We start from the raw sequence: 14,238 nt of genomic DNA, 5'->3' as shown, positions 1-14,238 counted from the left end.
GCGGTATAGGAGCCGTGCCCTGGTGCAGGGAGGGTTTGGTGGGGAGCAGAAGGGAGAGGAGTCTGGGCTTCAAGCCATGTTACCTGAAAGTGCTGCAAAGTTTCTCTCCCAGTGGGTACGTCCGGTCCTTCTTCTCAAACTCATCATCAAAGAGGGTGAGAGAGTATGCGGCTCTGTCTACCACGTAGCGGGGCCTGGGCTGGCTCATGTCTGGGGCATTTACAAGCTTTGGGAGAAACAGAGTAGGGAGGATGAGGGGCATCCCTTCTCAGTGCCGGCCTGGGCCATCTCTCTCTGGTCCTAGCTCAGCAGGGTTTTATGCTGTCTTCCCCGCCCCCAGCCAGCAAGGTGCCACCCTTCCCTCTTTCAAGTCTTTCCACCAGACTCACTTCTTCTGGTGGCCTTCCTTCCCAGGCACAGGTGATGCATACACTTGCCCTGGCTGTTTTGCTTGGCACCCAGCACGTGGTTGGCACTCCACATCTATGATATCACTGTCACCCCCCACTGAACACCAGGCAACAAGGAGGCGGGAGTGCAAGGGCAGGAGTCACGGCTGGGATTCAGCGGGTTGATCCTCTCCCTCCTTCCCTTGCATCCTCCCCGCAACCCATGCTGGCCCCTGGTATCCTCACAAGCCCCTTCGCCCTGCCCTCCCACCTCAGTTTCCCGGGCGGAAAGGCTCATACCATCCTGTCAGCCAGCTTGGAAGAAAGAAAGCAGGCCTGCCTGGGGATGGCCAGGGTGACCTTGGGAGGACCCTTCTTAAAGGAGCCGCCTAGGACTTCACCAACAGGTTTTCCCAGGGGGACAGCGGTGTTTGGGAAAATCAAGATGGTTTGCGCTGGCTGGCCCTCCCACGGCTTCCTGTGTCTAACCTTTCCCCCACCCTGTATACTGATGTCTCTCTCCTTGCTTTTTGCGCAACCTTGCTGACGTTCCAGGAGCTGAGCAGGGCAGAGCTAAGTGCCAGGCCCCCGAGGCCCAGAGGAGCTCCCGGTAGAGATCATTCCTCCTCCATCCTCCAATTGCTGGTCCCCTCTCCTGTCCCCTGCCCCCCAGCGCTGGGAGAAGCCTGCCTGGACGACCTCAGAGGAAGAAGGAGGGAGAGGAAAGAGACAGCATACGCTTAGAGGGAGATGATGTCTCCCAGGGGGAGAGTGTGGGATAGCTGTAGCCAGTTTGGCAAAAGATTTGAGAGAGAGTTAAAAGTGAGAAACCACACGGGGGACTCAAGATGCTCCTCCGCACGCTTCCCAGGGGAGAAGCTGGGTGAGTGACAGGTTGTCAGAGGGGAGCAGGCTGGTTGATGCTTTTTGTGGAAGACCACCCTGGGGGAGAGGAGGGAGATGCATTAACTAAGGGCCCAGAGACGGGTTCTAGTGCTGGCTTTACGGGTGAAGTGGAAGGGGCAGCATTCCTTTCTGAACCTCAGATTCCTCATCAGCAAAACCGGGGGCCATAACCTCACAAGGTTGTTTGAGGAAGAGATGAGTAAATGGACAAGAAAGGCTTGTGTAAAATGTGTAAGAGTGATATAAACGTAAGTTGCTATTGTGGATAAGACTGTGTCCAGGAAGACGAAGGTCAGGCTGGTGCGTCCCATTCCCTGGGTCACAGGACCCTGAGTTCAACCAGGGCCTGTAAGCATGGTGCCCTGCAGAACCCCCCAGATGCTACTCGGCTGGCAGGGCAGTTGTGCGTGAGCCTGCCCAGCCCTTTGCCTGGTGCTTAGTGTGCAGCCAACAATTGCTTGTTGAGTGATCAATAAATGTTCTTTTTGGAGAACACAAGGGTTGAATTGAATAAGAGTAAAGGCCTGTAAGACATTTCAGTGGGACAAGTAGAGAGACTGAGTGGCATAAGGAAAACAGCATAGGTTTTGGAGCCAGGATGACCTGGGTTCAGAGAGTCGGTTTCTTCATCTGTAAATGGGGATAATAACAGTCCCAGGCATTTGCCATGAGGACTAAATGAGATCATGAGTGTAGAGTCTGGTCTTCCAAGGGCACCCAGTGAATGGTAACGGCAATGATTACTATGATTAAGATGGGAGGGTGCTTCCTTCCTCTTGGGAGAGACTGTTCAGAGGCTTCCAGCCCTTCACCTCCAACGAGGCAGTGTGGCCTCGCTCCCCCCTCCCCACCCCACCCTCTCACTGGGTCTGGAAGGGTCCAACCTTCCCAGTGCTTTGCCTGGTGGGCTCTTTGGGAGAAATGAGTGGGGATCATGACCCTCTGGAGGGACCCCAAGCTCCAGCCTGGCTTCAGAGGAAGACTCAGAGACTTGGGGAGTCTATGCCTGGCCACCAAACGGACCACTTATAAAGGAATAGCCAGGATTTTCAAGGGGGCTGCACCAGGAGAGGGAAGAGGAGGCAATGGAAGATCTTGTTTCCATGCCAAGCAGCATGCAGCGATACCAGAAGCTCTGCATTCTAGGGGTATGCCTGTGGGGCGGGGAGAGGATGGTCAGTATCTGATCCTACAGAACCCACTCACCCGGCTCCCCTGCCTGCTTGGTTCCCTCATGTCCTCAGTCGCACCTTTCGCTACCCGGCATACTTGTCCCTGCCCTCTCCCTCCTGCAGCCTCCACATTTGATGGGCAGCAGCCCATCAAATCCCATTGCTATTTCCTTCCGGTGTCACTCCCAGGTCTTATCTCACACCTGGACTGTTGCATTAGCCTTCTGACCAATTCCCCAGCCCACACCCCCAGCTCAGAAACTCTCAGCTTCCTCGCGTCTAGGAGGGGATCGAGTCCAGACTCCTTATTTTGGCATGTTTGTCTGTGCGTCGCCTGACTCTGTTTTGGTGGACTCAGTAGATCTGTAGGTTGCATCTGCCCTCTGTATCTGGGCTGTCCACTCACCTTGCCTGAGCAAGCTTCCTCAGTTTTCCCTCTGGGGCTCCATCCATACTTTCCACCTTACCTGAGATGCCCTGACTCATTCTGCCCTCACTCAGCCCTGCCCAGTCTTAAGACCTGCTAGGTTCCTCCTCCTCCCTCTCTTCCTTCTCCCTGCCCTCCTCCTCCTTTTCTCTGATGCCTTCCTGAACACCCTGGCCTGGGATCTCTTTCTCCTCAAAACCCCTTTCTTTGGACCCCTCCAGCCTGCACACCACTGTTGGCTTCTGGCAAAGGGAAGCAGGAAAGGGGGCATTGGTGCTGGAAATCCTTTCAAAAGCACAGATGAATTTGGATGACATGGGACTGTTTCCGCCCTTGTGGGCAGGCTTTATACAGATGGGGCTTAGATGTTAGGGGAGTTCCCATTGACAGAGGAGAAAAGATCCCTCCCTTTACTGGAATGTAAGATCTGTCTCTCTCCCCATATGTTGCTTGTCTTCATCTAGACATGGGTGCTGAAGGGAAGAAGGCCCTGGGAGCTTTCCCAATCCTGAGTGTCTATGTATAAAAATGAGAGCCCAGCAGCCTGTCAGCCTCAGAAAGCTTTGTTCAGAAGGGGACCTGAGGACCAGGCAGGTCCAAATCTCTCATTTTGTGGACGAGGAAACTGAGTCTCAGAGGTGGGACTTTGAGCTAGGCCTTTGACTCCAACTCAAGTGCTCCTGTTGAAAAGGTCCCAGACTTTTCAGAGATGACCCTGATTCTTCTCTGTGGCATCCCTGAGTGGTATCGGACACCCCGTGACCTTCCATCCCAGCCAGTGATACAGGATGTCCAGGTTCTGCTTTTCCTCCTGAGGGCTCTGTGGGAGGTTCTGGCTCCTCCCTGGGCCTGGACTTCCCCAGGACAGGGACGGACAGAGCAGAAACCTGCAACCCCCTGAGCTGCCCCAGCTCCTGGTGAGGAGGTGCCCCAGTCATACTTCCTAATTCCAAGACTAGGGGTTGAAGCTGGGTGGGGCTTCAGAGGGGAGGTTACTTCATCCCCAGCCAGTCCTTCAGGCCTGGAGGAGAGGGGGATGGGAGGGAGAGACGGAAAACGGTGAGCTGGCAGTGTGGTGGGAGCCACCCCTCCTAGATAGCTCCCGGGGTTCTCAGAGAGTCCAGGGCCTCCCAGGGACCCCCAGAAAGGGCTCCTACAATGCCTGGTTGGGGTACGAAGGTGAAAGAGGGAGCAAGAAAGGGAGGGGGTGTAGGGAACCCGAAGACTTGATCCCTGGTTAAACAAACACACAGCCCTGCCAAATGATGTCAGCATGGCTGAAAAAAGTCAAGTGCTCTATTGCCATAGGCATGTATCACCCAGCCTGCCTCCCATCAAACGGTGTGGGCCCCTCCAGAGCCCCCCATCCCCCACTGGATCAGGGACAAACAGCAGGTGCCATGTGACAGTATGGAGGAACAAAAGGGTGCCCCGCCCCTCCCCAGTGTGGAGGCACGGAAGGCAGGTCCTGAGTCACCGGAGAGACCTAGAGGGGGGCGTGGGGCTTAAGGGCAGCAGAAGGTGAGAAGAGAAGAGAGAGGGCAGGAGAGGTGGGTGTCTGGACAGTCCCCAAGGCTTGGCAGGGGACTGGGGTCACATCTGGGGCAAGGGGGATTGGGGGTTTTGCAGAGCTAAGGAGCTGGGGGTGGGGACAGGGGGAACTGGACTCCATCAGGAGTGCACAGACGGAGCAGACACTCCTCTTGGGTTCTTCCTCAGAATCTTAATCCCCCTGCAGTGAGCTCATTCGAAAGAAAGCCCACTGTAATCTCCTCCCAGTTGTATTTCTGACAAGGTCTGTCTACAGTGCCCATGGGAATACTGTGGGCTGGAACGGTGCCCGGCCATGGTATGTGAGCAACAAATTTGCACTGTGCTTATAATCACTCCGATTACCCTGGAGGGGTCTCTTCATCACGCCTCTGTAACCTCAGGCAGGTCATTCTGCCTTTCTTGGGCTTCTCTCTGTAACCTCAGGCAGGTCATTCTGCCTTTCTTGGGCTTCTTTTTCCACTCTGCTCTTACTTGCCTCCCACCCGCCCTTCCCCATGCCCTTATTCCTCCGAAAGTTTCCAGGACTGGTGAGAGGCAGAATGAAATGAAATGAAAGTCATTTCAGAAGGGCAGGACACCTGGGGAGCAGAGAGCTGCAGAGCCCGTCTGTGGGGTGTCAGTGGCCTGGGGGTGATCCCGTCATTGTGGCCCAGGCTGACTTCCTCCTCAGCCCTGCGGGTGTGTGTGTGTGTGACTGGAGGGGAGTCCTTTGATGTGCACACGTGCCAGGCACGGGAACAACCCCAGCTCGGCCAACCCACCTTGGTCTTATCACTGGTCCCTACTTGTGCGATCACTGTGTCCTGGGCAGAGGAAAGGTCACTTTCAGGCTTCCCCTTCGCTCTAGCTGCTGGTTCCTCCCCGTCTCACCCAGGGTGGGAGCCAGAGGGAAAGGCTGGGTGCTGGGGTGTGTGGGGTGGGAGCTGGGGATGGGAGAGGAGGGCTGGGGTCTCAGCTGGTGACTGCGTCTCTGGCATGAAGGAGTGTGGGTGGAGAGGCCTGTGAGTTTCCAAGACCTTTTATCAACATTGCTCTTATCTCTACTGCCTCCATGTTTCTTAGGCAGATCTCCCACCCCTTCTTTACCCCAGGCCAATTCTTTCACCAGTAATGCTAGGGGAGAGCGTGAAATCTCCCTGTGTTGCCTTCTTGCTTTCCGGCTGTTCTAGGGCCTGGCATCCCCCCCGGGGGGAATCCCTGCCACCCACCCCATCCCACTGTTCATCTCTAAGCTCGCGAACCCCCTCTCTGCTTTCTCGGCCCCAGACAGCTGCTGGGCTGAGGAATCAGCTCCAGCAGGAAGGCACTTCCCAGCAGTGAGACCTGACCAAGGTCATGGGTGCATGAAACCCTTCAGGTCAGGCTCCTGAAGGTCTGTATGGAGATTAGGGTTAGTCTTGTGCACCTCTTGGAATCAGCTGGGTGTCCAAGGACTCCAGTGAGGGGCCCGCTGTTCTGGTTTAAGAAATCTGGAGCTTCCTCAGGGCTGACCTGGTCACTCATTCCCTCGGGGACTTCCCTGGGATCAGATGTGGGTTGGTTGATTTAGCTCAACACACATTCACTAAATACCTGCTTTGTGACCATCCCTTGAAAGACTCTGGACACCAGGAGATAAAAATGAATCCTCCTCTGTCCCCCAGGCTTTCATACAAATGAGTCTTCAGGTTGGTCGCCCAGGCTCTGGGAGGCGCCCACAGAGACCATCCTGGTGCTGAAGGAGCTGTGTGTGCCAGTCTTGGTGTTGCCCAGGGAGGGTCTTGCCGGATCCCGAATGCCAGGGCCGAGGGAGGCCGGGAGGGCCGTGCCAGAGGGGTGTCAGTGGGAGTGATGCTGTTGGGAGGCAGGCCTCTCTTGGCTTGCCCTACTTGGCATGCTGTGCCTCCCCAAGGGGCATGACCTTAAAGCTGGTCTTTCTCTGGTCCTCAGGCTCAGTGCGGTCAAGTGTAAGTGGGGGAGCTTGTGCTCAAATGACAGATTGGCTTGGCCGAGCCTGGGGACCCTGTGAGCTCGTTGGAAGGAGTGGGGGTCCTGCCTGAGGGTGATTTGGGCCCCCTCCGAGCTGTCGGATGAGGAGTTAGGAGCTGGCCCAACCCGAGTGAAGCATTCACCAGGGAGTCAGGTTGCCGGTTCCTGCTGCTGCCTGCCTGCCTGATGGAGCCCTGCTTGCTGTCTCTAAGCCTCACTTTGCCCTCCAACCTCCTCCAACCTCTCAGGACTCAGGGGGCACAGGGGACAGGGGGCAGGTGCCTTGAGCAGGTGGAGAAGCAAACAAGTGAGAGAGAACGCCTTGGGGCAGAAGGACAGGGAGACAGTCGCACAGAGACTGGAGAGCCAAGCATTAAGAACCTGCTGCTTCCAAGACTTGCAAAGAAGGAGAGGTGCAGCCAGCAGCCTCGAAGGCCAGCGCCCCAGGGAAGGTCCAATATTTTTGTTCTTTCGTCTGCAAAGGGAAGAAGCCCGTGCAAAGCAGCCAGCTGTTTCTCCTCACCCCATCTGGGGGTCTGGCGGGTCTCTCTGCTGGAGCTTCTGTCCTGCACACTCCCTTGGCCCCTGGCCCTGCAGCTGAGACCTTCACATGGAAGTGAGGGCCCCAGGGGCTTCTCAGGGCTAAAGGGCTGGGCGCTATTCTCAGACCCTGGGGGGCCGGAGCCTGCTCCCCACAGGTGCTCAGGTTGGCAAACAGCTGCCGCCGTGGCCAGCTGGTCCCTGTCATCCCTCCCCTCACGGACCCTCACCCCCGCCCCCCTCCAGGGATGACCCCAGTCCAAGGGGCGCCTGGCTGGTGCTTACCGGTGGGTGAGCAGGGCCGTCTGGGCAGGGCTGCAGGCGTGTCTGGGGAGCGGGCAGCCGAAAGGTGTGTGAGAGGTGTGCGAAAGGGCTCTGCTCAAATAATCCAGGGAGGCGTTTATAAATAACTTTACCTCAGGGCCGCGGGGTGAGCCCCGGCTTCCGATTGGCTCGGAGGGGAAGTGGTTTTGAACACTACACCATAGCTAAGCCTGGGGAGATAGGAAAAGGAGATAAGGGAAGAAAGGTCCCAAATGAACAGCCCTTTTTTTGTTTTGCCCAAGGAGCAGGGCTGTTTGATGGGAGCTTGGCACTTCCTAAATCCACCCTGGAGACAATAGGTCACATTCAGCGGCCCCGGCCCCACTGGCTCCCCTGGGCCAGCCAGCCGTGGCTGAGGAGGGGTCAAAGCAGACCCCTCTCCGAGCTTGCTGTCCTGCTGCTTCTGGGGTCAAGCCACATGGCCTCTTGGACAAGGGGACGCATTGAGGCCACCCAAGGGGAGGGGGCCTGGGGCTTCTTGCTTTGAAGGTTGGAGACTTGGGCTGTTACGGGGGACAGTAGAGCTCTGAGAACCCCTGAGGAAGGCTGCAGGCCACTTTTGGGGAGGCCTGAGGGCCTTTGAGAGGTTTGGGGCAGTGGTGGAGACCTGGCTCGCAGGTCCGTCCCCAACCTTAAGTCACTTGTAAGTTCTGTGTCTGGATTGATGCCCTCCTAACTTCCCAGGTAGGGTGTGCGGGGTGCATGGGGGTTTGGGATATGGTAAAGGCCCTCAAGAAACTGGAGTGCCAGCAGTTATATGGTGGCCTGAAGACTTGCACATTTCTGTCACAGGCCTCTGTCACCTCAATCAATGAGTTAATGCCCATCGGTTGTGGCTCGGCTCATGTTGCCATGTGCCTTCTGTGTTAGAGCTGCCCACCCACTCCATGCCCACTGAGCATTGTTGAGAACCTCATAGAGGGCAGAGAGGTGGGTTAGGGGAGTTTCTTGACGTATTTCCTGAGAGAGGGAGTCCCCAGCTGGTGCCAGAAGCCCCTTCCTTCTCATATCTGGGGCGGTACTGTGTTAGTCTGAATTGTCCTCTCATCTCTCCAGAAGACAACAGAGGCTCTGAGATGGGTTGGAATCAGTACAGGGGGTTTCAGTAAGTCCCCCTGGAAGCTAAGGAGAAAGTCCCACTGAGAAGATGAAATGAGCTAGCTGCAGCACATAAAAAGAATTCAATAAAAAATGTAGGGTTCTTTTGGCTGCATAGCATGTGAGATCTTAGTTCCTTAACTGGGGATCGAACCCATGCCCCCTGCATTGGAAGCAGAGTCTTAACCACTGGACCGCCAGGGAAGTCCCACGATAAATATTTGTTGAATGAATGAAAGAATGAATTGTCTGCAAGCCCAGCCCAAGGGAGAGTTTGCAGATGCATTGCTCTTGGGGATGAGGGTAACACCCAAGGTCACTCAGAGTTGTCAGGGTGTAGCCAGGGGCCTGAACGAAGCTGGCCTGAGAATGCCCTGCCACTTGCCGAAGGCAGGGTATGTACGTGGATGCTTCCTCCAGCAGCCCTTCCCCAGGCCCCCGCACAGGCTTAGCTGTTGTGTTCCACGGTTCCCTCTGCTTCATCATAGTAACGAAGCACTGGTCACAATGGATGGAAATTATGTGTTCAGTTACTGTCTTTCTCCAAGGACTGTGAACTCCACGAGGAGGGTAGGGCAGTGCCTGTTCCATTCACTCCTGCATCCCTATCATGTAATGCAGTGCCTACCACTTAGTAAAAGTTCAGTATAGATTTGTGCAGTGGGTGAATGACTGTGTGATGAAATCTTCAAACAAAGCAGAGTCAGAGGTCCAGAACTGGCACATCCACCTCGTATTCCCAGGGGCATGGGCAGCATGACCTGGTCTAAACTTTGCACAGATGAGTTATCAGTGTTAGTCGCTCAGCTGTGTGCAACTGAGACCCCATGGACTATAACCCACCAGGCTCCTCTGTCCATGGGATTCTCCAGGCAAGAATACTGAAGTGGGTAGCCATTCCCTTGGGATCTTCCCGGCCCAGAGATTGAACTCAGGTCTCCTGCACTGCAGGCAGATTCTTTACAGTCTGAGCTACCTTATCAGACTCTCCCTATAGCCAGGTAACCATGAGTACCAAGAATAAACAGGTAAGTTCCCTTGCTGGGATACCATGCCTGCGAGGGAAGTCTTTCGGTTGTACTTTGGTTCTTTTAGTGCAGAGAATGTACTGTCCAACTGTCTGAAGCATCTAGGACTGCCTGCCTGCAGGTACATTTCTCTCTTTTAAATGACCCACGGACATTTTGGTCTATCGATTGATCTAGTGTGAGTTTTGTTAATGTGAGTCAGTCTCTCCTGAATCTGATTGACTTTCGATAGTGACACTGGGCTTTCAGACAGGTTATCTGGTTTAATTCTCATAGCAACCATGTGATGTAGTCATGTTACTGTCATTTTTAGGAGGAGTAAACTGAAGTTGAAACTAAAGTGAAATAACTTGCTCAAAGTCACAAAGGCTTGGATTCAAGAGGCAGAAATCCAAACTGGATATTATGGCTTCAAATTCTATGCTTAGTTCATTTTATCATTTTAACTTTGACCTACAAAGCAAAGGATGACATTCACCTTTTAAGACTCCACCTTTTATACACTTTCAGCCTCCCCATCAGGTATATCTTCCAAGATAACTTGGATAAACATGGCTGAGGCCTACAGAATGGGGCTGGCAACTTGTTAACGCTCCTCCCTAATCCTTCTCCAACCGTCTTAGCAAAATTCTGGGAAGGTTGATCTTTTATAATAGTGACAGGAAGCATAGAGCCTAGAGGGTTCTCTGAAGTCACCAAGGGAGATAGACGGAGCCCTCAGAATCTGGGGAAAGCCAGATCAGAGGCTAGAGAAGCAGAGGACAGGAGGGAGAGGCAGATGGCTCAAAAGGACATCTTAGGGGTATCTTGGATGGAGTTAAATTATGAGACAGAGGGTAGGTGGGGAGAAAACAAAGGTGGGGAGAGACAGATGGCAGAAATGACAACACAGAGAAGAGGCAGACTCAGAAACCAAGAGCAAGAGGCAAAGAGCAAGCACATCAACATCCCAGCAGCTCACAGTCCTGATTGTTGTTAAATCATTGTCCATTTTTTATGGTAAAAACATTTCAGCATCAACCCTGTACTTTCTTGGAGCATACAGATTCTCCTTTGGTAACAACCTTACCCTTAGAGTTGAAAACTGTATTCATCCATCCATCCATCCATTCATTCACTTAACTTAACCATTGCCCAGTGCCAGGATGCTGCACTGGGGGTACGGAGATCCACGAGGCCCACCCCCTGCCCTGAGAAGATCTCACTCTGGGGGGAAGACAGCGAGGTGAAGAGACCCTCATCACATGCAATCACAGGAGCATAGCCATGCGGAGGAGAGGCTGTGGCGATGGTGGGGGGTGGTTGGGAAAGGCTTTCCCCAGGAGGGGACACAGAAGGGCCTATCGTGGCCAGAACCTGGGACTTGAGGTTTAAACCCCAGGTGGCCACTCCCAGGAGGAAGGGGGACAGGGACTGTCCTGGAAGCACTGTTTTTATAGAGGAGGGGTCCCAGCGTGTCTCCAAACCTCTGACCCCCGACTCCATCCCAGGTTCTCCCTTTAAAGCCTATCCCTGAGTTTCCATCTGACCAGAGCTCCACCCTATTCTTCAGCAGATCTTAGAGCGGTGTGTGTATAGACACACATATGCTCATACCAAACAGATTTGGGGGATTTACTGAGTTATGCAGGTAAAGCCAAAGTAGTCACAAAGTACCCTTCTAACGATGTCACCTTGGAGCTGGTCCAGCTAAGGAGCAGCTAGTTTCCACACTAGTAAACTCCTCAAGAAGGAGACGAATCCTGCCACCTCTAGCCTTATCAGCACCTGCTGGCTTCTTGTACCTGTGCCCTGCGTGGGGCCTGGGCCAAGCGTGCAGGCAGGATCATGTTTTGGGCAGAGCAGCCCAGCAACTTAAGCAAACACCTCAAGGCTGGAGTCAGAAAAATCTTCAGCACCTTGCCCTGCGGTGGCAGGATCTGACCTGGCCCTGCAGGTACCAGTTTCCAGAGTTCCCGGGAGCTGGCAGGGCTGCAGGGGTACCCACAGAGAAGCCAGCTTGCACCTCTCTCCTCAGGGAAGCCAGAGCACAGAGCGGTGAGGATCTGAGACGGGTGAGGGGACAGGGGAGGCAAGGCGAACGCTGGGGACGCCAAGCTGTGTCCAGTCTTAACTCAGGGAACCGGAGCTTCTGCCGTGTGCCTGGCACTGTGCTATGTACTGGCGACCAAGACTGAAGACTGCCAGGCCCCGTGAGGCCGTGATCCTGAAGAGCAGGCAGAGGGAGGCTTCCGAGAGCACACACAGCCACAGGGCTGGCGGGCAGTATGTCGGAAGGAAGCTAAGGGGGGCTCTGAAGGCTGTAGAGTGAGGACAGGATCCGTCTGGAGAGAGTCGGATCAGCGCTGGCCAAGACCCCCTAGCATCTGGGACCAGAGGAAGGGGAATGTTGCTGAACCCTCGGATGAGGAGCGGAAGAAGAAGTCTCAGTTTACAGGTGAGAGAGAGATGGGAGGGACCTGCCCAAGGTCACCCAGTGAGGCCGTTTCAGAGCCCAGGCTGGGCGCGACCCAGGACCCCAACCTGGCCCTCCAGCCTGACCTCTCTCCACAAAGGGGTTGGGAGGTGGCTTTGTGACCCTCTCTCCCTTGTCCGTGTCACCCAGGGGCTCTCCAGAGACACCGGGTATCCAGAGTGCTGCCTGCAGAGGACTTCCCTGCTCGTGGGGCCTGGACACTTGGCCGTGAGGTTTGGGACAAGCAGGTCCACAGCGTCGGGCCTGGGAGCCCTGGTGTGCTAGTCCTGCAGCTGCCAGACAGAGAAGATTCTGCTCAGGGCCAGACCTTGGCGGGCTGGGTGAGGGTGTTCAAGGCACTTCCCACTGCCCTGGGAACCCAGCGAATGAGGCTGGAGGTGAGGCGAGGGTGAGTTCCAAGTCTAGTCACATTGACCACAATTCTGGCTTTGGGGCCTTAAGCCAAGCGTGTATTAGCCTGGTATAGGGGTTGCCTCCAAGAGGAGTATAGAGGCTGGGGTATAAGAGGACCCAGACCCCCTCCCAATTCTAGGAGAACTGAGATAGCTGGAGAAACAAGGCACTGGCAAACTTGGCTCCAGGGTCTCGCCCTACCTCCAGGGTCTAGCTTGGGCAGCGAGACAATTTGATCACAAGAGGGGCTTGACATTGCAAAGAAATTGAAAATGAGGTCTCCACATCTCCCCTTTCTTATCCCACATTTTCCAGGAAAGAATAAAACCAGAAGGTACCTATCACTCACCAGCCAGTCCTGTCCTCCCAGCTCTTCCTTCCCATCACCGCTGACCACACAGGCCTCTCTCTGAGTGCTGACAGCTGTGCTCTCTGAACCCCAATTGGCCAAAGGTGAGGTGGTCTAGGTCTTCTAGTTACTGTCTCCCCAGTAGCTCTTTGAAGTCAGTGACTATGTCACAGGTACGTGAGAGGCATCAGGATGTACTGGGAAGAACAAAGACTTCAGGCTGAGATTCTGGCTCTGGGTTTGCTGGTCATGTGATCTTGGTCCAGTTTGTTCATTTTTGAGGCTCAGTTTGTTCACCTGTAAAAGGGGATACGTGACAAAAAGGAAATGCTCTTGTAAGGCAAGTTCCTTCCCTTGGGGCATGACCCCTCGCCTTTCGCGCATACCCATTACCTCTCCAATACCTGCTACCCTCAGCCCTTTGGCCCCACCCCAGCCAGTGACACCCTTTGCCACCCTGCACCTCAATGACCCTGCTCCCTCGTCTCAGGAGTCAGGAGTGTTGGGCTCCCACTTGCAGGCCTTGCCCTCCTGGCCTCCCAGGGATGCAGCCAAGTGGCAGACTGGGTTCAAGAAGGCTCTCTTCCCGAGTTGCTGCAACAAAACATCAGGGCAATTGTCACACCTGGGCCTTGGAGCCCCTACCCCCTTCCCCTCCTACCTCTGGGAGGTGCCAAGCAGAGAGGGTGTGAGCGTGAATGTCGGTGTGCGTGTGCACGATGTGGGCACTGAACAAGTTGCTTTTCTAAAACAGAGTGGGGCTCAGGGCATGTATACACCCCTACTTTTGCCCGCCCTCCCACCTCACAAACTCCCCAGTTACTTTCTGCCTGTGGTCTTTGCCTCACCCTGCAGCCTGTGGGCTGGTGGGCTAGGGTGGGTCCCCTCACCCTCTGGGTCCTGGTGCCCTCCTACCTGAGGAATATGCCCGACTCTCGAGAGCTGAACCTGCACGAGGCGTGGGCAGCCCTTGCAAGAACAGAGCCTTGCAGCTGGGACTCCCCTCAGTTCATGCTGGAGAGAGGGATGGTGGAGGGGAAGGTGTCTCCCCGAGTTTTCCCCCAGGGGCTGTGTTTGGGCGATAAGTCCAGAAAGTTATTCCCCAAATAAGCCTTCCTTGCTGTGTTTTCTCAGCCCTCCAGGGTCAGGTCACCTAGCATCCTGATTCTGCCCTCTCCTTGCCCAGAACCAGCCATCACAGGCTCAGGCAGAGGAGGGAGCATGCTGGGGTAGGTTTTCAGCCCCAGAGAAGAGGTTGTCCACTCTTGGTAGGGGGCTGGGCCGGCTCAAGGCTTCAGCCCGGGACATGCTCGGAGCTCCTCAGTCCTGAGCAGCCTGAACACCATCCCTCTGGGAGTCTGGGGGTTGGGGCGTAAGATATGCATGGAATTCCCTGAGAATGTGGAAGAATGTGGTCCCAGAGGGACGGATGGTGCAGGAGGGGGCCTAGGCTAGTGTGCTGGGACCTCGGCTGGGGCTGTTTCTCTGGGTCTCCCAGCACAGCAGGCAGAGACGGGAATGATGGAGGCTGGCCGTGAGGCTCTGAGGTCCAAGGCTCAAGAAGCACATGTCCTAACTCCAGAGTGCAGGGAGCAGGCCACAGCACGGACGGCT

The 14,238-nt window shown here is 55.1% G+C and overlaps 1 protein-coding gene and 1 long non-coding RNA gene across 5 annotated transcripts in view; one reads left to right on the top strand and one right to left on the bottom strand.

The window, feature by feature from the left end:
- SLC26A9 (solute carrier family 26 member 9) overlaps positions 1–7,366 on the bottom strand; it is a 28,832-nt gene extending 21,466 nt beyond the window's left edge. For 2 of the 4 annotated variants that reach the window (XM_086345596.1, XM_086345597.1), the window contains exons 1-2: positions 7,242–7,366; positions 84–226 (exon numbers count right to left, since the gene is read on the bottom strand). In XM_086345596.1, coding sequence (XP_086201722.1) covers positions 84–208 — 125 coding nt within the window. In that variant the 5' untranslated portion in view covers positions 209–226; positions 7,242–7,366. Of the gene's footprint in view, positions 1–83; positions 278–7,241 lie in introns of those variants that run through there. The other 2 variants (XM_086345598.1, XM_086345595.1) reach the window with 2 other exon arrangements.
- A 4,009-nt stretch (positions 7,367–11,375) lies between these two features.
- LOC147357091 (uncharacterized) lies at positions 11,376–12,630 on the top strand. Its single transcript, XR_015143764.1, has 3 exons — positions 11,376–11,843; positions 12,012–12,259; positions 12,591–12,630. It is a non-coding gene; the product is annotated as an uncharacterized LOC147357091 (long non-coding RNA).
- Positions 12,631–14,238: the final 1,608 nt, after the last annotated feature.

This window comes from Bos grunniens, chromosome 16 (genome assembly GCF_055505025.1).
Source record: "Bos grunniens cultivar Pamir isolate PY7600 chromosome 16, Bosgru_T2T1.0, whole genome shotgun sequence".
In the NCBI taxonomy this organism is placed as follows: domain Eukaryota; kingdom Metazoa; phylum Chordata; class Mammalia; order Artiodactyla; family Bovidae; genus Bos; species Bos grunniens.
This window is presented reverse-complemented; position numbering and strand designations above follow the sequence as displayed.